General features: G+C 40.9%; 2 protein-coding genes and 1 long non-coding RNA gene across 3 annotated transcripts in view; 2 read left to right on the forward strand and 1 right to left on the reverse strand.

Moving 5' to 3' along the window:
* Positions 1 to 335: 335 nt before the first annotated feature.
* On the reverse strand, positions 336 to 13,602 carry LOC107078368 (uncharacterized). The gene is made up of 2 exons (XR_011191181.1): positions 13,497 to 13,602; positions 336 to 2,398 (listed from the first exon to the last, which is right to left on the reverse strand). It is a non-coding gene; the product is annotated as an uncharacterized lncRNA (long non-coding RNA).
* On the forward strand, positions 13,013 to 16,333 carry ccn2a (cellular communication network factor 2a). The gene is made up of 5 exons (XM_006626176.3): positions 13,013 to 13,304; positions 13,597 to 13,813; positions 13,943 to 14,194; positions 14,660 to 14,871; positions 15,136 to 16,333. Exons 1-5 carry the CDS (start codon positions 13,236 to 13,238, stop codon positions 15,430 to 15,432), a joined length of 1,047 nt encoding a protein of 348 aa, XP_006626239.3. The 5' UTR covers positions 13,013 to 13,235; the 3' UTR covers positions 15,433 to 16,333.
* Positions 16,334 to 22,354: 6,021 nt separating this feature from the next.
* Positions 22,355 to 25,908, forward strand: part of map3k5 (mitogen-activated protein kinase kinase kinase 5) — an 85,424-nt gene continuing 81,870 nt past the window's right edge. Inside the window, exon 1 of the mRNA XM_015354584.2 lies at positions 22,355 to 22,441. The gene's annotated coding sequence lies outside the window, so the exon portion shown is untranslated. The remainder of the gene's footprint in view (positions 22,442 to 25,908) is intronic.

Consider the following 25,908-nt stretch of genomic DNA (forward strand, 5'->3'; position numbering starts at 1 on the left):
ACAGTGAATCTTAGGATATTATTAAATTGCACTGTTATATCAGTTTGACATTCTTTCAAGCAGGCCTGAGCATTGTGAACTGGAGCTGTGATCTCATCTAAGCTTTCCTTCGCTATGCAGGACTATTTCAGCACTGGTTTCTGATGAATAGGCCTGTCCTGGGAGCTTACCCGGGAGTTAAGCAATCCTTTTCATTTTTTTCTTGTTGCCAAAGGTTCCCATTTCACTGAATATGCTCCAAAACATCGCATAATGCAAAAAAATGCCTTTTAAGGGAATTTTAATCAGTCGGTACAGTACAGTATATCGCATAGAAAGAAAATTCGACAAACATATGTAATGAAATGGATAGGCACGGCTTTTAATACCTTTTTTGTTGTACAGTATTTCCAAGAGATATTTCTACCACATTTTATAGTGACAGACCACTGTTCCATTTTTATGAAACACTACACTGTCTGTCAAGCAAATGAGAAAGGATAGTTCTGTGAATAACCAAAGAGCCTGACCCTTTCTTGCCTTCTACACACTCCTGAAAGAGCATCGATTTTAATGTAGAAATTGTAATTATACTATGCTGTATATGTTCAACAAGGCTGACAGTTTTTCCTGAATCTGTTTTTTTTTCACGTTACTAAACAGAGTTGTCTACCAGTTTTCTACCCATCTGAAATCAGGCTTTAGATGAATGCTTGGCTCCATCCACAGAGCTCATAGATGTTTTAACATACTGATTTTTTGAAAAACGTGAAACCTGATTGTGATTTCTTTTAAGTCAAAGTGGAATAAAATTACTATCTATAAGCCACTGAGGAACAAGTCATTCCACAGTGAAAGCATTTCCGTCTCTTCACCTCTACTCTTTCTCACATTCTCTGTCTTTTATTCGCATTACCCTGTTCACATATTTGTGCTCTCTCATGCTGAGGAAGACTACACTGACAAATTATATTTTTGCTTCATTTGTGGCATGGGACTAACGCTGCCTTTTCCTATAACTCAGATCCCCATTCGTACCTCTCGTACAAATTAAAGGCCACGGTAGTTTTGAAAGTTTTTCAACAGTCGGTTATCTGGCTAGAGTGTATTGTGGAGCTTCGGCCCCAAGCCCAGTTCGGTGGAGACGGCGGCGACACAGACTAGCCAGAAGGCAGGTTGGCAGCTTCACAAAGGCAGGGGGTTTATTGCCCTTTTAGTTACAGAAGAAGGTGCTATTCACCAGGGAGAGATAAGGGGGGAGAGTGAGACCGCAGGTGGAGAGAAAGGGGGAGCACAGTTTCCCAGAGCCTGCCATGCAGTACAAAGAGGGTGAGCAGGGGGCCCCCCTTTTTATAGGGTGTGGAAGGGGTGGAAGAGCTGCTACACTGCAAGGTCAGGGGGCAACAGCACAGTTCATAACTCCACCGGCGGGAGCAGAACGCTCCAGTATTTTTCAAGTAATGTGTCGTAACGGTGATACACATCTGCACTCTTTCTCACGATCCTGCTGTATGTTCTTGATCCTGGTGAAAGATCTTTGGACCGTAATCATGTTTTTTATTCTAATTGCGGTCCTGTCCATTCGTTCTTTTACCTGCAACAGAGCAAAACGGTACTTAATTTGCTAAGATGATGTTTGCTGCAGGGAACGTTGAGTCCCAAATGAGGGATGGTGATGTGCTGCCCGCCTTCAGGCTGGTGATGTGGATCTGGCTGTGGAAGACAGTGTCTCTGTCTGAAAGAGCAATAACTATTAGTAGAAGACAATCTAAGACGTTAGATTGCTGGATTTTTCTATGATTATTTGTTCTCATCAAAGTTGTCATTCCCTCTGGAAAGGAGCTCATAGGATTGTTAAATAGTTGCATAGGATTTCTTATTTAATTTTTTATATAAAGATTAAACTTATTTCTCTTTTCACCCTCTCCCTCTTGACAGTATTACATATCATCTGTCACGATCGCTACTCCTCCTCTTGAGGGCGCTCCTGCCCTTCCTTGTTCTACCTCATTCCCCACACCTGTCCCTTATTCCAGCCCCTCTTTAATTCCACCTTAAGGCGTAGTCGTTACTCGAGGTTCCTCATTGAATCCTGTTTCGTGAGAGCCCGGGTCCTGCAGCATCTGGCTCTGTTATGATTTTAACTTTCTGTTCCTGATTCCCCCCACCGGTTCCGACCCCATTCCTGTTCCTTATTCCCCTGGATGGATCGCCTGGCCATGGACTTTTGCCTCTGTTTTTGATTACCCGTCTGGATTTTCTATATGGATTGACTCACTTCCCCTGGACACCTGCACTCCTTGGACACGCCCCCTGTCTCCATGCCCTCTCCTGCATGACTTTTTCCCCAGTGTTTCCTCACAAATCCGGGTTGTGTCGTCTGCATAGGGCCCGGAAAGAACTGTTCGTGACATCATCCCTGGAATATATAAAGAATATTGATCAGAATTCTGGTTATTATTGAATCAGGGTCGGCACAGTGGCATATTGGCACATTGGCACATTGGCACAGTGGCACAATGGCACAGTGGTACATTGGCACTGGTTAGCATTGCTGCCTTGCAGCACTGAGGCCCTTAGTCCAGACCTCTTATCTGTGTTGAGCTTTTGTGTTCTTCCCAAGTTTGTGTGTGTGTGCGCCATGTGGTAGACTGGTATCCTGTTCAGGGTGTGTGTGTATGTGCCCTGTAGTAGACTGGTATCCTGTCCAGGGGTGTGTGTGTGTGTGTGTGTGTGTGTGTGTGTGTGTGTGTGTGTGTGTGTGTGTGTGTGTGTGTGTCCTGTGGTAGACTGGTATCCTGTCCAGGGTGTACGCTGTCTTGTGCCTGTTGTTTGCTGGGATAGGTCCGGCTTAAAAATGGATGTCTGGAGAATTTAATCATGATCTCATTTTGTAAGTTCAGAATCATATAACTGCTGTTTTTTCTGCTAGTCTTCATTCAGATGTCCTTATATTAAAAGACATGCACTTTTGTAACTGTTCTGTTTCATTCAAGGTGTAAAAGAACAATGAAAACATACACCAGACAGCAGAAGGGCAGTCCACCTCAGACTAGTTTAAGGAATACACATAAGAATGATTTTGTCCGATTGCATGCCTCTTCATCTTACAGTTGCAAAATATGGAAAGGGTCTTTCATGACTTTGCAGGTTTATAATTATAATTATAACATACTTTGTAAATGTATGATTTTTTAGGAATCAAAATATTAAAATTGTAAAATGGACCTGTCTAGCTACATTTGAATGTACAGTAAGCTACAAAAATCACAGTTTGGAATCGTGAGCAAATCCTTCTGAGGACTGCTTGCCTACATTCACTTTGCCCACATCATTCCATTTTCTAGAAGGTATGGCTCTGTATTTTTTAAAGCCAGGTATTATTTGTCCCCTAGGAGCGCTGGCCTGTTACTGTGGAGACTGTGTTTTCTGTGGGGCAGAGTTGTGAGGGCATTCCTATCCTGCTTACCTTGGCAACTGTGAATCAGTAAATGCTCTTCCCATGAATGAAAGCTTTTCAGAGCCATTAGCAGTTACCCACAGGTATCAACATGTGTTTTCTGAAAAGTCCAAGGAATGTGAACTCCAATGATAAAATCAAACACGAGTAATAAAGGCTTATTATGTAACAGCTGTGGATACAAAAAAAAAAACTTGTTTAAAAGTATGAATTGCTTTGCTTTTGTGGGACTGGAGTTAACCACTCACCCTAGGTGCGTAGCCTGTAGAATGTTTGGCATTTGGTCCTTTTCACTCCAAATATAAGCAAAATAGGAACTAGCTTCTAAAACAGTTATAAACATACATTTTAAGAATGAAAATATTGAATTTGTGTTGAAAACCATTAGAATATGGGAAAACATGGCACTCCTAGCCAGAATTCTGTAAACAGGTCATACTTTGCAAAAACAAAGTTGCATCTTGAGTTGAATTATCCCTTTAATTAAGTTAGACAATGAATGCTTAATGAGAATGGTGCCTCCCAGCTATACCTACAGAGATGAACAAGAATAAACAATAATCAATTTCAACAGTTTATTCTGCAAATTGAATGGTTCCTGGTCAAATATGTTAGACACTTTCTAATAACTCCATTGAAAGTTTTCAAAAGTGGAGAAAAAATGATTGAAAACAATGATGGCCTAAGAGAAAATGAATATACTGTAAGGCAAGCAAAATATTTTTCATATTCCAACCCCCCTCTATACATTTACATACTTACGACTTACTTCAGGCATGGAGACTTCTTACAGTAGCTCTGTACTACTTTCAGTCTTACAGTACAGTATGTGTCATTTTTTTCAATTGAATTTAAACCCTGCTGCAAAATGACAGACTTTAACATGCGGTCTGTGTTCAATGCTCCTTACTGACAGTCCTTTTGGAATGGATCAGATAACAGGTTGCAAATGAGAGGAGGCACCTTTGCCCATCTAGAGTTTCACAGCTTCTTCACTGCTTTGGCACTGTCGTCGGATTGACTCCAAGTCCAGGTTTCTTCCATTGCTATTTAACCATTGTAACAAAGTGACTTTCCAACCTGTACTCCATCTAACATCAAAGACATGACTTTCGTGGTGTTGCTTGCCGAGATGTACAGTACCTACGTTAAATGCTTGATGTTTGTCACATGAATGGGTAAAATGTCAATAGGATGAGATTTTATTTGTCCAGTTCAACTGAGTGATTCCCACAAAGTGTCATGATGTTCTGTGAATGGTGAGGTGATACTGGTGTTGGTCTGAGGGAGCTGAACGGAAGAAGTGTTAGCAACAGCAAGAGAGAAGAGAGAAGAAGCGGACAGCAGAGTTGGCAGAAAAGGGATTTTCAGGACATTTTTCTTCTCCACCATCCGTCACAGTGCTTACATCAGCCTGACACCAAAAAAAAGCGTCATTTTTCACCAATAGACTATGTTAGTAGGATGTATTTTATCAATCAGTTGCATACTTTATATACATCTATTGCTAACACTGTGTCAAACCATTTCCAATGTTTCTAAAACAGAACGTTTTTTTTTTAAGAAATGTATGTGTTATACTGTACAGTACATACATTATACTATAGGGACACTATACTGTAGTGGGCCCCGTCTTTAGCATGAGACGTTAAACCGAGGTCCTGACTCTCAGTGTACATTAAAGATCCCCGGGCACTTCTCAATAAGAGTGTTATCTCGGTGTCCGGGCCAAATTTTCCCCCTCGGCCTTTACCTCCTTTACCTCCAAATTGTCCCCATGTATGATTGGCTTGCACTTGCCCTGCGATGGACTGGTGTCCCATCCAGGGTGTACCCTGCCTTGTGCTCGTTGTTTGCCGGGTAGGCTCCGGCTTCCTGCGACACCGTGTGGTATAAACCGGTTTGGCACATGACATGACATGACATGTATTATAATCTATCACCTGGACTCACTCTTTGAAGTGTACAGTAAAAACTTTCTGCAAGGAAGGTTTGCAACATTAAAATGAACTTAACAGTATGTCTGACTGTTAATTTAAAACAGTGACTTCCTTAACCCTGTATTTGTACTGAGATTTAGAAGAATCAAAATGAATTTTTAGCACTTCAGAGGAGGCTGTTAATATACATTTCAAATACACATATTTAGGTTAGACCCTGATGAATGTGATAGAGTATTTGGTGTCACTTGGCTGGCTGAGGGAATGGCAGCCTAGCTGTGACGATGAGGAGACGGAGGGGGAGAATGCGACGGAGATGCAGGAAGGGAAGTCCAGGGTACGAGACTTAAATACATAGGCAAACGGAAGAGCGCAAGATTAGGATCTCACCTCAGCTCTGTGAATGTAAAGTAACATTACTTTTGCCTTTATACCTACCATGTGTCATGCTGAAAAGCTAAATATTTATGAATCGGTTGATCTGTTTAACACTGTTTTATTATTTTAAAATATTTTTCTTTTTATAAAGTTACAGTGCAAAGGGATCATTGCAAAACTCAGTACTGAACTGTTTTAAGAACACTTCCTTCAATTCGTACTTTTCAACTCAAACCTACAAATAAATACATTTCCTTTTTTGTACATAGCTGGAAAAAGACATTAAAACGCAGTGTTTACAAAAGATAATCATCTCTAAGACATGAACTCTGTACAGTGGCTTGGAATTCACAACATATTCATACTTTGCATGGAGAATAAATCACCAAAAGATAAACTGTGCTCCCAAATGGGAAAAATAATCTTGCTTTGAAGCTTTAAAATTACACGGCATTTAACTGTCGCCCTCACAATCAGCATCTCAAAACAATTACTTCACTCACAGCTTCAAGGTTTCACGGCGTTACAGTGATTAGAATGAGAAAATAAAATATTTCTTTTATGCATGCATTACATGTAGCTTCAACCGATAGCAGGTTTATATAATGTAGTATTCAAGATGTTCCTTCGATTTATAAATTTAAGGGTGCATATCAACTCGCTAAGATTAAATATTGAAACTGTAGGGTAAAATTGGGACTATGATGTTCAAAATATTAGTAAAGATTAGTGTAATTTAACAGTAGAGGATATAGAATCATCACAACACAAGCAGATACCTGTATTTTGAAACAAGGTACCCCAGTTTCAGTGGCACTGTGGTTAGCAGTGCTGCCTCAGAGTGTCGGGCCCCTGGGTTCGATTCTGGACCTGGCGTGCTGTCTGTGTGAAGTTCGTATGTTCTCCCTGTGTCCTCATGAGTCTCCACCAGGTGCTATCCCACAGTCCAGAAACATCATACGGGTAGGTTTATTGGCTTCTGTAAAATTGCCCCTGGTGTGAGTGTGTGCCCTGTGATGGATGGGTGACCTGGCCAGGGTGTACAGAACTGAGAGGGAGAGTAGGACCAATTCCAAGTTTCCAACAGGTGAAGGACCTGCTCTCTATAGACAGTTTGGAGTAACTCCATGACCTATTGTTGAGTAAGAGCCGTAAGTGACCAAGTCGATACTGTAGAAACACACAGAATTGACTTCAACATCATGGTTATTAAACTACTTTTTAATAACTGATCCATGTGGCAAGAAACAATGAAGGTAAACGTGTCTTGCAGACAGCAAGACACAAGTCAAAAGTCAAGAGAGGCAGGTTTACCCCAAACGTTTCTTATAACTGGGTATCTTTTTCTGAAACCTCCACTTCAGATGGCTATGGTATTTTTTTAAACTGACTGTTATTAGTTTTTCTTATAGATGGTATTCCACCAATACAAATGTACCCTTTATTTTTACTGTAGATCCTATCTATGCATTGGCTAAAAGTTTAAAACGTTTTTTAAACAATGCCTTCAGAAAAAGTACGTTAAAAAAAACGTGGCAATGTTCCTTCTCAAATGTTACTTACAGATGACCTTTTCAGCTCTGTTAGCCTGCATTCTTACAGGACACTGCAAACATTTTTTTTTTTAAAAAAGAGAAAGATTTACTGAAAATGGCATTTGCATTGTCTAGATTTCAAAAGGTTAACACAAACAGAAATCTCTCTGGGCTACCCCAAAATAAAAGGCATAATCTGTGGAATGTAATTGAAAACAGTGAGAAGAAGTATCTGGTATAGCAGTTACACTGAGAGTCTATATTCCGAGCAGCAAACCAAGCCATGACTGTTCAAACTATTATATGAGATCCCAAAAAGAACACAGAGTTCAATAAATCTAAATGCCGCACACATGGAATTCAGTTCAGAGGAACAGTGGTTTTGCTCACATCTGCACTGCATAGATTTGAGCTCATTTGTGTTGTTACATCAGGGCCCCTGCTGGAAAACACGGTGGCTCTGGGAGTATAGAACAAGCTGCCCAGCCATGTCGTTAAAGCTGAACCCTGGCTCCTTTCAAGAAAGGTCTAGATGACATCCTGGGATAATATAGCTACTGAACAAATACATGTGCTAGGCTGTCTGAATGGCACCCACACAACTGTAACCATTCTTATGATCTGAGAGTATGCTGCTCTGAATATTTGTCTTAAAAATTAAATTAACTTCACTACTTTTCATTGAATGGTGCTCAATAGTGGCGCATACTGAAGGTCTGAATATACACCTGCATTTTATGGTACCTTTGATCAGTTAGGTCATTGATGCCTTTCAGCTCTTTGTGAAAGGTGCCTTTCCCCAGCTTTTCAAATTCTGTTCTTTCTTACCTGTGCTGTGGCATTGAATTATGAATTCTAATGTTGGAGATTTTGTAGGCCTATAGGTATACAGTGCAGGTCTGTATTATAAATGCCTTTATGCCTGTCAGATCGCTGCTTTAAAAAAGGCATTAAGCTTTGATCCAACTAATTTGGTCATTTTGAGAACCGCACCACATGTTCAATTCAAGTGGTGGCAGGAGGCATGTGGCTTGCTGTATCAAAGCAAGAAACATTCCTCTGACATCCAGCCAGCAGTCAGTTATAGACTTTTGCTCTTGAGGGCATGGAGCAAATGAATGTGAGGAAAATATGTTCATTGATATTATGTTTTTAAAGGTTAAATGACCAGTCTGTACAGACGTTTTCAGACGTACCCAGTCACTCTTTAAATATTAAGATGCTGACAAAATGAAATGGCCCTTAACAGGAAATCTCTGCTTGGAAGAATTTCCAGTGTGCTTTGTGAAATCTCTTTGCATTTATTTTTTAACTACATGTGTAAAAATCAAACTTTGTCAGATAAACCAACTCATTTAAAAAAGACAGAAGCAGAAAGATTTAAAATTAACAAAATATTAATAAAGCCCAACCGTGTAAAATCCTATCCAATGCCAGAAAGTTTCACACCTGCTGTTTTCAGCTTTGTCGTTTTTCAGAACTCTGTGTTCTATGATCCCGAAATGTAGTGGTTTCGATTCCAAACTGTATAAACCACCTCAAGATTTTATGATGAAGATTTAAATAGAATTGATTTTAAGAGTAGGACATGAGAAGGTGGTGAGGAACACAGGCCGCAGACACAGTCATTCATCCAGGGAACTTGGAACATGCAGTGCACATGACGTAAACTAGTGCTGAAAAACTGCCATAAAGTCATTCACTAGGAGGGGACTAAACTCCTGTGTCCATATAAGGCCAATTCAACACTCTGTCATGTGTAATATGTAACTAAACTTCACAAAATAAATACTTTGTGGACTTGTAGCCTTCCCTAAAATCTCATCTTGTTTTAATGTAAAATATCCCTCTATCAAATACCCAATCTCAGAGGGCTCTCAGCAAGTTTGTGATGATCTGCTCGGCAGTTAAACCTACACGAACACCAGTTGCTTCCTGTTATTTCTGAACATGCATGAGGTCATCCCTTGAATGAGGTCATCCTCACAGGGAGACACAGACACATGAGCCAAATCCCTGGAGGAATGAACCGAAAGGCGTCGGCAGGAATGTGCCTGGAAAATATTTGTGGAAAAAGAGGGGTATCCCTCACCTTACCAAATGTCGTCATGCAACATAAGAAAACATCTCAGGGAACAAACGTTGTCCACAGCAGATCCTGGATGTACTATGGTTGTTTGGCACACACATTCAGGAACACATCACCAATTTAATCATCCATATGACTCCAGTACAAAAAAAAAAACATTTTAAAATGTACTGTATCATTTTTATTTCATTAAAGAAATACAAGTTTTCATCCATTTTCATATGCGTAATCAGTAAATACATTAAACTACAGCACGCAGAAAGATTTTCAGAATGTTCTTTTATCAGACAACATCTGTCTGCCTCTTTGTTGTTGTTTTTTTGTAATTATTTTCTTTCAAAACCATGTTGTATGTGTTTGGATTAATCTCTCAAGGCTGACAAAGCAATTCTTTGAGAGACTTGAAGATTTTCTTTATTTTTGTGCTCTTCACCTACAACAGTTATCTATTAGACTTGTCTCCGTACAAGTTTAAAAGAGTTAAAGCCATTAAGATGTACTGATAACAATGCCAGGGCCAAATCGAAATTTCTACTTATTTTCTTTCAACTCAAAGTAACCTTTCCATTGAGCAATGGTCTTGTATTTTGCAATTGACAACTGGCTCAGTGCTGTGATTGGATACCAGCATGAAATGTAATTGATAGTATATAATACTTACATCTCCTACTGTTGGGTAGGAAGGTATAACCAGGTTTTGAATTTCAGAGGGGAATGGAAATGCAGGACTTCCTGAATATAAAATTAGCCAACAATACTAAGACTAGACAAGACTAGATCATTTCAAAGATGTTATCATAAGTACCATAATAACGTCATATCCCAACAGCAGTTTAATTTTTTATTAAATACACAAATAAAATGTAACATTCATAAATTAAGGTAACACTGACTGAAAGGTAGAATGTCTGATTTTGCTAGTTGAAGTGTTACATTTATTTATTTTGCTTTAAGAATGCCCAAGTAACATACTGCACTTTCTATCTGAGAACTGTCACAGAAGCTGCCGAGAAATATGAGGGAAGATGAAATGCACTTTTATATAACAGTGAGAAAGGAATCAGAGCAGTACTGAAAGATCTCAGAAGAGTGCACCTTGTTGCACACGAGGAGTGTCAGAAAAAATAAATAACACTGACACACTGCGAATTAATATCGTTTTTTCCTTGATCTGTTTTTGCATTAATTGGAAATGCTGGGCACTTTTTCCAATGTACAGTAGGTTTAGTCTTCAGAAGAACTAAAAAAAGGAAGACTTAGGTGTACTATATACACCACATGAAGTCACATACCAGAGCTAAAATTACATTCCATTTGAGTGACCATGGAAAACCAGGGTGCATGACATTAAAGGTTAACAGACCTGAAAGTATTTTACTATGCTCCATTGACTGAGGAATTACTTGGAAGGTTGTCTGTCATAAAGCACAGCCTCTTTGTTAGATACTAATGGAACTCTTAGAGGCAGTAATCTAAGATCCAGTGTTAGAAACAAGATGACAGTTGCTTAAGTGTTGCCACACATGGTGCGGCCTTTCCTTCAGAAATGAATTTAATTCAAATGTCCAAATGCATGGACATACAACCACAGCCAGCCGTTAAGCATTAGGGTACGGACCACACTGACTTTATAACATATGGCATCTCGTGTGTTGTAGCAACAAAGGTTAAATTAGGATGCCCAATCCAGACATAATTAAAATTAAATAACCTGCTGCTTAGAAAAAAAAGGGTTAAAAGATGTTGTTTCATTTTACCCCAAATGAAACGGTGTTGATTGATGGGTACATAATTCAGAACACAACCTCTAAAGGTATGAGACATTACAGCAGATGCTCATGTACAGTACTTCTGCCTAGACAGAAAAGCTGAAAGTGAAGATTCCCATATATGACAAAACTTCCTCTGAGTCTGTGTGCTTGTAGTAATTGTATGTCTGCTGGCTCGGTTCATGCATTCCTTTGGCAAGAAGTTTTCTCTGAGAGTTTTTCATTTCCTATTTGGCTGGCAAAGACCAATCCTGTCTTTCAGAAGACTGAGTCTAGGGGCTGTGTGATCCTTTTTTTAAAATATACAACCCGAGAGTCTAGTCGCTTTCCTGCAATCCTCAAGTCTGCTCAATGTCTAGAAGAAATGTGGCACACCTGTGTTTTAAAACACATAGACTAAACTTTATTAGTAAGGTGATAGCAGACTTCTATAAAAAGAATGTGACTAAAATTACACATTAAAGCCGGGCTGTGTATTATGGATTAATGTCTGCTTGAGCTATTAATATGAAATGTAATGTTAAATAGTTGAACCATTATGTATTTTACTCGTTGTGAAGAAATGTGTGCTTTCCAATAACTTTATTTAGCCATAATTATAAAAAAGCTATCAAAACACATAAATGGGACACATCTAGGGTATTTTGTCAGTTTCAATATAAATTAATTTATAAGAAAATACAAAGAAATGATAATACATGTATTTAAATGTTTCTTTATGTATTTTAAATGAATGTTTCGGCACGTGCATGAAATAGTCTCTGTGAACTCTGTCTTACCTGAAGTGAGGTGTAACTGTTCAGAATTGTCCTACTTATTCTTAATACTGTAATACTGTACTGCAGATACATTTTCAAAAGCAAACAAGGTGTCCACAAATCATGGGCTTTCTGCTTAATACAGCACAAGTCAAGCACAATGTGTATTTTGAGGAGTGTTTAAGGCCTTAAGGTACCCTAAATAAAACATATCTGCTAAATAAGAAGAAATAATGTGGAGTGAAACTGCAAGTATTAGTAGTAATACAAGCAGTATTGTGTTTTCGAAATGTAGACATTTCTCATTGCAGTAGAGTAAAACTGTGTTCTGAGTCATTGAACTTGAATTCATACCAATATAAAACAGGATGAAAGCATTAAAAACTAATTCACCTTAATTCCAGTTAGAAGTAAAGATAATTCATGGTTTTAACAAAAGGTTTGGAGAAGTGCACTCTTTATACTATAGTTTAGCCATATAATATGTTTAACTTATTGTCAGTGCTATGGAAGACATGACAATTTTGTATTGTACAGTACATGCCAAAAGGCATACAAAACACAGAAACTACTATTGATTCCTGTATTCATTTGTGCATTTATTAATACCTTTAGGTATTAAAGCTTTAAGACGTTTAAAAAGCAAAAAAAATCCGCTTTATTCCTCATGTTTATTTTAGAAATAAAATCAACACAGCAATGTTGTCTGCACGGTCCGAGGGACACAAACCCGGTGAGAAATAAACGCTTAAATGTGTAATAAATACAATACTCCTAAGCCTCGCTAAACGACACCTTCTCAAATATCTTTACATATCCAATGGACTAAATAGTCTTGAGAAGCTCCGCCGCTAAAACAGAAAGTTGTAAGGACCTCATTGTGAGGTTAATTCTGTTAAGACTGCACTTTTATTTTGATACGTGTCAGCGCTTCGCTTCAGACAGGAGGAATGCAGGGGTGTCAGGGGGTCACGAACAATCCGGTGCGAGTCTAGAAGAGGCAGGGAAGTAGGAAAGAATGCGAGGAATGTCCATGTTTGTCCAGGATGCCATTCCCTCCCTTGGCACGTCACGGCAGCTCTGCGTGTATAAATACACGGCGAGCTCCCAGCTTCGGACACAGAACATTTCTCCTCGAGAAAGGCAGCAAGCAGCGGCTGATCTACAGAAAGCTAGACTTTAGCTTTGACCCAGAAGCAAGAAAAGAAGAAGAAGAAGAAGAAGAAAAAAAACCCCAACGAGATCGACTTGATCGTAGAAAACCTTTTTGAGACTCTTGCTTGAAAGAGATTTAAGGAAGCCCGTTCAGCAATTCACAGCCACTGCAATGAAAATGTCTGCTGGAATGAACAACCTGCAGTTTACTTCTTTCCTGTGCCTCGCACTGTTTTACTGGGTAAGCTCCTTTTAAGAAAATATGCTCAATCAGATTTGTAGTAATTGTTATGCTTTTATTATAACTTACAATAAAGTCCGCAAATTGGGGTTTCACAGACGCCCGTGTTATTTGTATATTTAGATTAACAATAACATCTCCTGTAGTAGCAGGTTTCACTAGTCACAGTACAAATAAGAAACAAGGACTTACTGCATGTATCTTCATGTCACATTTGTCTCGGTGCTGAATTGGGACTTGAAGCAAAGTAGAAGGCGATCTGACTGAGCGCTCGCCTCAATCTGCTCCACAGGTTTCTGCACAGGAGTGCAGCGGGCAGTGCAGGTGCCCCGAGGCGCCCCCCCAGTGCCCCCCCGGGGTGAGCCTGGTGACCGACAGCTGCGGCTGCTGCCGAGTGTGCGCCAAACAGCTGGGAGACCTCTGCACCGAGCACGACGTCTGCGACCCTCACAAGGCGCTCTTCTGCGACTTCGGCTCCCCGGTCAATCGCAAGATTGGAGTGTGCACCGGTAAGACTCGCTGCGGCCTCGCCCCCAGCAGCTGGAAGGATGTAATCTGTTGCTCAGCGGTACCTTGTCATGGTATCCGAGTAGACAGCCGACAATCTAAATGATTTCCCCCCTCCTTCTTTTCCCCAGCTAAAGAGGGCTCCCCCTGCGTGTTCGGCGGAATGGTGTACCGGAGCGGCGAGAGCTTCCAGAGCAGCTGTAAATATCAGTGCACCTGCCTGGACGGGGCGGTGGGCTGCGTGCCCCTGTGCAGCATGGACATCCGCCTGCCCAGCCCCGACTGCCCCGCGCCGCGCAGGGTGAAGGTGCCCGGGAAGTGCTGCGAGGAGTGGGTGTGCGACGCGCCGCGGCGCCAGACCATGGTCGGACCTGCCCTGGCCGGTGAGTTTCAGCACCCGCCCGGGAAAGCGCTCGGCTTTCGATTAAAAACTTTAAAAAGGGGGGCGGGGGGGGGAGTCAGGTTGGGTCTTAAACCGCAGCTCCGTAGCAGAATCTTCTACCTAAAACCAAGAAAAGGAACAAGATAAGATCACTTTATTGGCCATATACAATTTCTTGCATTAGGAAATTGTCTTTTCGCAGACCCCAGCTTGCTCTCCATGAGACACCCAGACAGGGAGAGAAGCTAGTGGTCAGAGCGCAGGGTCAGCCATTTATGCAGCACCCCTGTGGCAGTGGGGGTTGCTCAGGGGCACAATGGAGTAGGATTCCTCTGCTGGCCGGGGGATACAAACCGGCAGCCTTTCAGCCACGGGCGCAGATCCTTAGTAACCAGAGACAGGGGGACAAATATCACTATTTCTAACCTTTTGGGTTGTTTTTTTTTTTTCTTCTTGTGCTTCACAGCTTACAGAGAGGAAGACACCTACGGTCCCGACCCCTCACTGATGCGCCAGAACTGCTTGGTCCAGACCACTGAATGGAGCGCCTGCTCCAAGACCTGCGGCCTGGGCATCTCCACCAGGGTCACCAACGACAACCGGGAGTGCCGGCTGGAGAAGCAGTCCAGGCTGTGTATGGTCAGGCCGTGCGAGTCTGACCTGGAGCAGAGCATCAAGGTGAATAACAGTCGCGCTGCATGGAGTACGCTCCGGTTTCTCAAGGCACCTTAGAGCTCAGCCTCTTCGGTGAGGCTCTTGTTCCGAGATCTGCGTACGAAAAGGCACTAAAGCCGTGTTTTGCTGTAAAACATTACGTGGATTAACACCTCGGGACATTGCCCTTGTCCGTTTGTATCGTCCTAGTACTCTAGGAGAGGTTTCTCCCTCCTGAAAGGGCCTAAACGCACGAAGGTACTAACCGGGCCGCTCTGTTCCCCACAGAAAGGGAAGAAGTGCATCCGCACCCCGCGGGTCTCCAAGCCCATGAAGTTCGAGCTGTCCGGCTGCACCACCACCAAGACCTACAGGCCCAAGTTCTGCGGCGTGTGCACCGACGGGCGCTGCTGCACCCCGCACCGGACCAGCACCCTGCCCATGGAGTTCAAGTGCCCCGACGGCCAGGTGATGAAGAAGCAGATGATGTTCATCAAGACCTGCGCCTGCCACTACAACTGCCCCGGGGAGAACGACATCTTCCAGTCCGTCTACTACAAGAGGATGCTGGGAGACATGGCGTGAAAGCCCCACCCCCGCCGTGACTGTCGACTTGAATCACACAGATATCCATCTCAGCTGTAGCACACCATATTTCGCATTCTTTCCTCTCATAATGAAGAAACGAAACTATATATATTTCTGTACTTGCGTGTATATTGACGTGTGTCTAAGGCTACTTGCCTACTAGACTGTTAGCCCTAATGAGGGCATGGAAAGACAGGAGGCGAATATGGCAGCCTCGGTAGAATACTGCACTATAGTCTTATTAAATGGCAACCCTGCCGTTGACACTTATATATATATATAAAGGCAGATGCCATTTCTCATCCCTGTCAACCGTGGTGGGTATCCCACTGACCTAGCAGTTTTCAAACTCATAGCACTTATGGTAGGCAGATCGAAGGCTCTGAAAGGAAACGTGCTCCTTTACCCACCTGGGTGCTACATGAATGTGCTCTTGTGATTATTTACTGTTCCAGAACTGCGTCAGTGCAGGTGGCAGGTTCTGTTTTCAGCCCTCGCCGAAAACGGCCAACCAGCCATCAAGACAAGGTGCTTGGTGATTGTGCTGCAGTAGTTTATACAGCACTGAGAGAAAAAAAATAGTGATTTTGACATGCTGATTCGGATTACTGTAAGAGAATTGGTTTTCATGTCAAAAAAAGGACTGGATGACGTGTTGTAGCTTCTTTCCTTTTATTTTATTATTGCTGTAAATATTGTACATACTTTGTACAGTTCTCTAAGTTAATTTAACGATGCATTTTTTGTTTATTGCTTTGATACTTGTATTAATAGCTTATTTGTTCAAGTGACTGTTCATTTTTGACAGTCTGTGTACTGTTTGTTGAGGAGTGTGACCAAAAAGTTACATGTTTTCACTTTTCTAGTTCAAAATAAAGTATTATATTTTTTATATAAATCCACAGTTTCCTTTCTGTTTATTTTCTGTACTGGTCATGTTTCCTTTCCTGCTGAGAGCTGAAACAAAGCTCAGAAAAGTGTTATCATGAGTGTGAATCTGAAACTCTTAGAGCTGTGGTACAATCAGAGATGCAAACATTGTTGTTTTTTTCTCAAAAATGTCAAATGATGAATAACGGTGAATTTACACAAAACACAACTAAGTTATTGAAGTCAGATTTGTCGTCCACACTTGTACCATTTTCTAATTCACTTTGTGCTACATTATGTCCATAAATGTAAGACCTGCCATTAAAACTAAACTACTGCATTACAACACTGCAAAGGCAGCTCAAAGCTTCCTCTCTCACAGACTCCAAAACAAACATAATGATCACATGTTGAAAAGCACCAAGAGAACAATTCTGTCTGCTTCCTCAGTGCTGTGACTTAAAGCCATTAAAGCCTGTGTGAGAGTATAATGCTGAGTATGTGGTTTCTATACGCTTATGACTAAATGCACATGTGAAATGCATATAGAAAAACATATACAGTATGACTATATGCTTATGACTAAACACCCGTCCACAGAACCAATCAGTATTTCATGAACTGCAGGCAATTAGGAAATTGAAAGGATCTCCAACGACAATGTATAGTACAAAGTTTGTGAAAGCAAGACAGCTGTGACTCGGGATCTTGTTCACCAGCTGCTGAATAGAAATACCCCATGATCATACCAGCCATTCACAGTATTGCAGCATGCTACAACATTTTTTAAAGCATTACCAAAACCGATCAATAATCAATTTGAAACATTCACCTCTGGATAACACATCTATTAACTTTTTCACAGACTCTGTAGATGCAATTATATTTTCTGTTCTTGGTTTTCACACAATATAAGGCTGTTTTATTTTTAACATTAACATTAGACAAAACATGCCCTTATTCCTACAGTGCATTAACACCATCTTGTCCAAATGCAGTTTGGATGTGAAGATGCAAAACATATTAAATATGCTTATTTTCTCTCTTAACACTAATGCTAACTGTGCTAGTATGCTACCATGACACTGGGGGCTCTGCTTAAAGCCATCAATTGGAGTGAAACAGTGAAATCCATCTGGTTTAATTGATTCATTGACATCCAATAGGAATGAAATTTCGTGGGTGGAAAAGAACATTTATGATTGGCTCTGTAGGTAACTAGGCACACCTGTAGATTGAAAATCTAGTGTGTACTAGGAGTCAAGAGGAGAAGGGCTAGAGACTGTCTTAGCTCCTGCAGGAGTGGAAGAGCATGAGAGATCAGAAATAAATGTAGAGTGTTTAAATAATACAGGTGTAGCCTTGTGGCTCCTGTGCTTTAACATCAGCAGACAGACAGAAGGCAGGATTGCAGCCCTTGTGTTAGAGAGGGTCTAGTATGAGAGTGTGAAGGAAGAGCTCACAGGGGATTGAGATTAAGGATGGATGATGATTACTGAAAGGAAGATCAAGAGTGACTTGTAGCTCCTTCACTTGGATAAGTATTCCAGTATCTAGTTTGTAAGGGGGCTGTGGTAGCTCAGACGGCAAGGGTGTTTGGCTTCCTGACCGGAAGGCCCCGGGTTCAATCCCAGGTAGGGGCAGGTGATGGAGCTCTTATTCCTTCCAGCTGGCTCCTAGGTCCACTCAGCCTGCTGTCCAAATGAGCACCAGGGGTTAATCCTTCCAGGGGTAGCAGGCTGGTCGGAGCGTGATCCTGACCACATCACCCCCACCTCCAGTGTCGGGTGGTTGAGGAAAATGGTGGCCCTTGCCTATGTAGTTTGCAAGGCTCCAGTGTCTCAGTAGAGAAGGTGTTTCTTGCTGATTAAAGTATAGTAGAAAGATGGTATAAAGGGTTACACTACAGATGGTGTCCAAGCAGAAAACAACATGTTTGTCTCATGTCATGAGACCTGGAGTGGTGCAGAGGAATACACCTATTCTGGCCTTCCCGGTATTGATAGAAGGTGGAAGAGCTGATCTGAAAGGTGGAAGAGGATTCAAGGGACTGTGAACCTAGGGGCTCTGTCAGATGAGCAGGCTTCACCGGTGCACCCTGGAGCTCGGAGGATGTCTGCCTGCAGGGGCACAACACTCAGATGGGCAAGTGTTAAGATGATTCACTGATTCAGAGTTGTGGTTTGTAGGTTGGTATCCACCACACTAATGTTTAAGTGCTTTCTTCTCTTTCATCTACTTTACACTAAGCATGTCATTTTAATATTCCTGTAACTTACACCCACAGCAGAGTTTCAGAAAGAAGTGATGTACAGTGCCTTGCGAAAGTATTCGGCCCCCTTGAACTTTTCAACCTTTTGCCACATTTCAGGCTTCAAACATAAAGATATAAATTTTTTATTTTATGTGAAGAATCACCAACAAGTGGGACACAATTGTGAAGTGGAACGAAATCTATTGGATTTTTGAAACTTTTTTAACTAATAAAAAAATGAAAAGTGGGGCGTGCAAAATTATTCGGCCCCTTTACTTTCAGTGCAGCAAACTCACTCCAGAAGTTCAGCGAGGATCTCTGAATGATCCAATGTTGTCCTAAATGACTGATGGTGATAAATAGAATCCACCTGTGTGTAATCAAGTCTCTGTATAAATGCACCTGCTCTGTGATAGTCTCAAGGTTCTGTTGAAAGCGCAGAGAGCATCATGAAGACCAAGGAACACACCAGGCAGGTCCGTAATACTGTTGTGGAGAAGTTTAAAGCTGGATTTGGATACAAAAAGATTTCCCAAGCTTCAAACATCCCAAGGAGCACTGTGCAAGCGATCATCTTGAAATGGAAGGAGTATCAGACCACTGCAAATCTACCAAGACCTGGCCGTCCCTCTAAACTTTCAGCTCAGACAAGGAGAAGACTGATCAGAGATGCAGCCAAGAGGCCCATGATCACTCTGGATGAACTGCAGAGAACTACAGCTGAGGTGGGAGAGTCTGTCCATAGGACAACAATCAGTCTTACACTGCACAAATCTGGCCTTTATGGAAGAGTGGCAAGAAGAAAGCCATTTCTCAAAGATATCCATAAAAAGTCTCGTCTAAAGTTTGCCACAAGCCACCTGGGAGACACCCCAAACATGTGGAAGAAGGTGCTCTGGTCAGATGAAACCAAAATCGAACTTTTTGGCCACAATGCAAAACGATATGTTTGGCGTAAAAGCAACACAGCTCATCACCCTCAACACACCATCCCCACTGTCAAACATGGTGGTGGCAGCATCATGGTTTGGGCCTGCTTTTCTTCAGCAGGGACAGGGAAGATGGTTAAAATTGAGGGGAAGATGGATGCAGCCAAATACAGGACCATTCTGGATGAAAACCTGTTGGAGTCTGCAAAAGACCTGAAACTGGGACGGAGATTTATCTTCCAACAAGACAATGATCCCAAACATACAGCAAAATGTTCAAAGGAATGGTTCACAAATAAACGTATCCAGGTGTTTGAATGGCCAAGTCAAAGTCCAGACCTGAATCCAATCGAGAATCTGTGGAAAGAGCTGAAAACTGCTGTTCACAAACGCTCTCCATCCAACCTCACTGAGCTCGAGCTGTTTTGCAAGGAAGAATGGGCAAGAATTTCAGTCTCTCGATGTGCAAAACTGATAGAGACATACCCCAAGCGACTTGCAGCTGTAATCGCAGCAAAAGGTGGCTCTACAAAGTATTAACGCAAGGGGGCCGAATAATTTTGCACGCCCCACTTTTCATTTTTTTATTAGTTAAAAAAGTTTCAAAAATCCAATAGATTTCGTTCCACTTCACAATTGTGTCCCACTTGTTGGTGATTCTTCACATAAAATAAAAAATGTATATCTTTATGTTTGAAGCCTGAAATGTGGCAAAAGGTTGAAAAGTTCAAGGGGGCCGAATACTTTCGCAAGGCACTGTATGTTAGAGCCCATCACTCTACGTCCTTTGGAGTTTTAACTTCAGTGCTAAGATATCTGGGCTAAATCCAATCATATGTGGCAATTCTACTGTGAAGCAGCATTAAGAAATTATACATTAAAACATGATGGTTATTGTTACAGTAAATCTCCTTGCTTTTTTTTTTTATCCATGACTGCCCCCTGGTGTACAGTCAAAAACGGGGCGTAGTCCCCAAGACCTGCTCAATGAATATACATCCGTGTGCTTTCTGATATTTCATCTTTCCTAACCGCAGGCGTAAGAAAATCCCTTGAATCAAGACTAAAACCATGAACAAAATTAAATTTAATTTCCGTATCCTAGAAACTTATTTGAAACTTCTAGAGTTAACTTATCTAGGGAAAACAAGGCTGTAATTTGTGAAACCCTATACATAACTGTAGCAACTTTCAAATATTCAGAGTAGCACCAGCAGCCAAGAAGCTTTAACCACCAGAGGCATGTATCATCAGAGAGGTCTGTTAATGAGTACCCTGGGGGCAGTATTGTGAGCAAAATCAATTTACTAGGAAAAGGGCAGGAGCACAAATAGACTTTAGATGGCAAAAGCAGTAAATAGAAATGGTACTGATACCTCTACATTCTTTTTTTATATGACAGAAATATTGTTTGGGAATGTTCCTCAGAAGATAAAATGGTATTCTAACAAAGTAGTTAAACTGGACATTAAAAGAAAGTTCAGAGTAACAGTAGTTCCCAGCTATGCACTGTTGTGGATGGTATAATGCAGTTGTCATCAACAACACGCAGAATAGGCGTGTATTTTCAAGTGCCTGTCCAGAGATGACAAAATCTGTCTTTTTTTCTGTCTTCATAATAGTCAATGAATTTCTGTGAAGCATTTTGTATGTGGAGTTAAATCCCTGTGTCTTATGTAAAGTGAAAAGGGAAAAACTGCTGGACAATTGCAAATACTGTTGTTATGACCAGAATTTGTAATCCATTGAAATTATTATTCCTCTTGATTTACACATTATACAAAGTGTCAAACCTTTTGCAACAATTACAGCTTCTTCGGTATGTCTGTATCAGCTTTGCACATCAGGATCCGGGGATTTTCACCCTCTTTTTTCTGGAGATGTGCTCAACCTCTGTTAAGTTGGATGGAGAGCATTGGTGAACCACAATCATCCACAGATTGTCAGTGGGATTGAACTCTGGGCTTTGCCTGGGCCACCTGTGGACGTTCACCTTCTTGTTCTGAAGTCACACCAGTGTCTCTTAGGCTGTGTGCTTGGGGTTGTTGTTTTGCTAGAATGTGACTCTTTTCCCCAGTCTGGGGTCTTTTATTGACTGTAGCAGAATCTCCTAAAAGATTTCCCTGTATTTGGCTCCAATAATTGTTTCCCCTATCCTGACAAGAGCCCCTGTCTCTGCCACTGATAAACTTCCCCATAAGATGATGCTGCCACCGCCATCTGTCATGGCAGGGAGAGTGTTACCTGACTGTGCCCCTGAGAACTTTCAACACCCGAGATGTGTTTTAATATTCATCCCCAGATCTCTGCCTCCTCATAATTCACAGAGGTGTACAGACAGCTCCTTGGTAGAGTTCCTGCTCTGACACACGCTGTCTACTGGAGGAGTGCTTCTTCAGAAATCATGTCACCTAATTGACCTGACTACAGGAACCCCATTCAGATTTCAGAGCGATCTCGCAAGTAAAGAAAAGTACATGCAGCAGGTCTCAATTTGGAGGGTCACAGCAAAAAGAGAGAACACTTATCAAATTAGGACATTTCAGTGCTTCCTTTTAAATTCCATGTACGATATGCTCAGAACTTTCATTCCACTGTGACATTACAGTTTGTATACTGTAGATCCATATCAATAAATCCCATATAAATGTATTTCTAGCTGTGTTTTGTTGCAGGCGACTGTCACATGCTTGAATCAGCCACCTTCCTCTACATCATTATACCATTCTGCAGCATGTCTTAAACTACAACACGTGGGCTTACTTATCTAAGACCCCATGACCTGTGTGGTTATCTAAAACCTACCACACCCCATGGCTTTTACAGGATTTATGTGGTAAGCTTGTTTTTATGTTTCGCCATTGCACTTTAGGTTAATATTGCATTATCGTATAGCCTATGCTGAACAGCATAGCAAGTCCCAGTTCCAGTTCTTTCTTTTGGGAAGTTACAGGTAAAGACGTTTTCATCCTTAGTATACCTTTAATGTCGTTGGATGTTAAATTGTTGAACCTAGAAGAATTTGTCATTTGTAGTTGATGAATAACATGAATAACATAAGGCAACTTATTTTGCAGTGTGAGTTGAATATCGTTTAGTTTATTTTGTATAACTTTTTAATGCTCTTTTTTCTAGCAGAGAACAGCGTGTCGAAAGCAGTGGTAATATCGATAAGCATACATTGTCCTTTGGTTGACACCATCGAGAAGATCTGTACAGATCGTGCACATCTGTCACAGAGTCACGTTCTGTACAGGCATTTACAGAATGTCACAGGTCATTTAAAAATGCGTAGACAGCATGTCTTCGTACTGGGGAGCAAACAGGAGCACTCAGAAAAAACCCACACAGCCACAGGGAGGACATACAAACTGTAGTCAGAATAAAACGGGTTTGATGTAAACAGTAGGTGCACTGACATTGTTCTTCCTGCTTTTCATCAGGGAATCAGCCTTTACTGTACATGTGTGATTAATGCTTAGCATCGCAGTTCTTTAAAATAATGGTATTAATGCATATATTTCATATATACATTAAAAATGTTCCACCTTTTATGTAAAAGGTGAAAGGAGATAAGAGAGAAAAATAAGTTGCTTATACACAGGTAATCGGGGGATTTGTTATAATAATAATAATAGTTGGAAGAAGAAGAATTGCTTACACTTACATAGCACTTTTCTGGACACTCCACTCAAAGCTCAAAGCTCTTTCCAAGCAATGGGGATCCCCTCCACCCACACCAGTGTGCAGCCCCACCCAGATGATGAGAGGGCAGATTAAAGATAAATGTTATTGTCCCCTAGGGGAAACGTTTTATGGACACGCATTGCTTCTATACATCTGAATACATTTCAAAACATATCATATCTATTGCACATGGGTAACTTATTACAAAAATGTCACAACATATTACACATACATAGGTTGTTACAGAATAACAACAGTTTATACTGAAACAATTGCATTTGCCATCGCCATTTATTTGTATTAACTGCTTTAATAGCTAAGTGAACAAATGAATATTTGTGTCTATTTGTGGCCATGAAATGTTTTCCAGAGGGAAGAAGTTGATATTCAGGATTTAAAAATATGAAAAGGATTTGCTAGAATTTTTCATTATGATTTGATTCAATTTTGATTTGATTCTGCCGGTTTGATTATGAGTTGTTCAAAAGTTGTCTGCAAGGAGGAGAGCTGTTTCACTCCCATAACCTTCATTGCTCTTTGGGCAAGACGGGTGATTTTTTATCCTAATTGGACTGATAAATTACCAAACCACACACTTACACCATATCTAAAAAAGGCACTCAAGAGGGGCTTTTTTTCTGTCCAACTCCAAGCACTCTTAATCTTTGCAAAAAAAATACAAATGTTGCTGTACTCTGGAGCAAAAACTAGTCTGACTTGGACTGAGTAGTCTAGCTCAGGTTGTTGTTTATGTATATCCCTAAACACTTACTGTACATGAACTTACCTACTGTAGGTACTAGGTTCCTCATGAATCACTACATTGGAAGAGTTAACAGCATTCGGATCGTAAACCATTTCTTTAGTTTTTTTCACATTCAAAGTTAGCTTTGGTTAGTCACACCCTCACACAAACCTATGCATATGCTCCTCTGTTTGAGATCAGCGGAGGTGCCGTGGTCGCCATCTTGTCCACAGTGTTTGTCTTGAGTGTAGTGGGGAACATCTCTGTGCTGCTGGTGTTGGCTACCATGAGGAACCGCAGAAGCTGCCTTGATGTCTGCCTGCTGAACTTGGCTGCCAGTGACCTGCTCTCCTCTCTGTCCCTGCCCATCATGGCCTTTGCTGTGGATTTTTGGAGACTTTCTGTGCAAAGCCGTCTCCGTACTGCGGGATCTGAAAGAGTACACTGCAAGCCCACTTTTACTCTTCATCCATGCCGGCATCATCAAGCCAATGAACAGAGTGGCTCTCTGCTTCATGGCCTGGCTGGTCAGGACCTTTCTTGCTTCACCAGCTGCACTTTTCCACAAAGTCTCCATGTCATCGAACGAGTCTCTCGTCTGCCATGAACACGACCACCCTGCAGGCCTGGAAGCACTCTGGCTTCCCTTCCACATGTTCAGATATGCAGTCGGTTCGGCTGTCCCTCTGCTGCTCCTCCTCATCTGGGCAGCATCACGCAGCCACTCCGCAACCAGCAGTCAAAACACTAGGAAAGAGAAACACGTCGTCTTTTTGGTGACGCTGGGATTTATTATGTTTCGGAGTCCATATAATATTTGTGCCTTTATTAAAACTTTAATAGAAGCAGAAATATTGGATAAGACATGTAAGATCTGGCAAGAGATTATGACTGCTTCTAACATCACCATGATACTCAGCTTATCACACTGCTGTATCAACCCTGTCCTTTATGTCTCATCCTGGAGGAAATTCAGAGAACACTTCCTTAAGATTATTACAAAACAGCCCAAGGGCCATGTCACTGCTGTTTCATAACTTAACATCATAATGGCTGGTGTCAGGAGCATTTATCACTTAATAACTGTATCTTGCTCTCCTTAGAATTACTCCTTTGACAATTTAGACCTTTTGCCTTTACTGGTATTTTTGTCAGACTGCAAGAAAAAAAAAGTATTCTTTTATTGTGGGTAGAAAAGTGATGTGAAATATATTTTTTAAAAAATCTAACATCAAATTGAAATAGTGAGCAATTAAAGGGCTTCAATAAAAAAATAAGAAGAATAGAGCTATAAAACCTTTGTAGATAGTAGGTACTAGTCTTTTATTTTGCAAATAAATATTTAGTATTTTCGTTTGACATATAAATAAAATGTTAGCTTGCATAAATAATAACCAATAACTATACTGAATAAGCATTAGTGGTTAATTTATATCAATAACACAGTAAGAACTGTAATCTTTATAATATGATATAAGATATGTAGTCCAATTTTACAGAACAAATCTTGACTTCCAATTTGGCAATTAAATATCTAAATTGTGTGGAATCCCACAGCTGATGTATATATTGTACTCTATATAACATTGGATTAATGAAATATATAATTGCACATTAATATTCCACACAGGACATTTGGAAACTAAATACTAAACATGAAAGTGTGATAAACCTAATTACACATGATAAGATTTTTTGTAATTAAACATTTACTACATACATTCCACAAGGGAGTGTTTTCACATTTACATTGAAGATCAAATAAACCAGATCAAAGAAGCGTGGTCAATAACTGTTTAGTGTAAAATTAAAATGGAAAAAAAGACTTTCTAAGAAATGATTAAGCATTACTGTTCCTCGTGTGCTCTGTTGCGTCTGGTTCAAGTATTAGCAGCAGAAAAGAGCAGCGGGAAAGATCATGACTGAGACGAGGTTGTAGACCGCTTTCTCCAGCAGGTGGCAGCAAAATCCAAGGGTTGAGGTCGATA

The sequence above is a fragment of the Lepisosteus oculatus genome, chromosome 2 (assembly GCF_040954835.1).
Source record: "Lepisosteus oculatus isolate fLepOcu1 chromosome 2, fLepOcu1.hap2, whole genome shotgun sequence".
Classification (NCBI taxonomy): domain Eukaryota; kingdom Metazoa; phylum Chordata; class Actinopteri; order Semionotiformes; family Lepisosteidae; genus Lepisosteus; species Lepisosteus oculatus.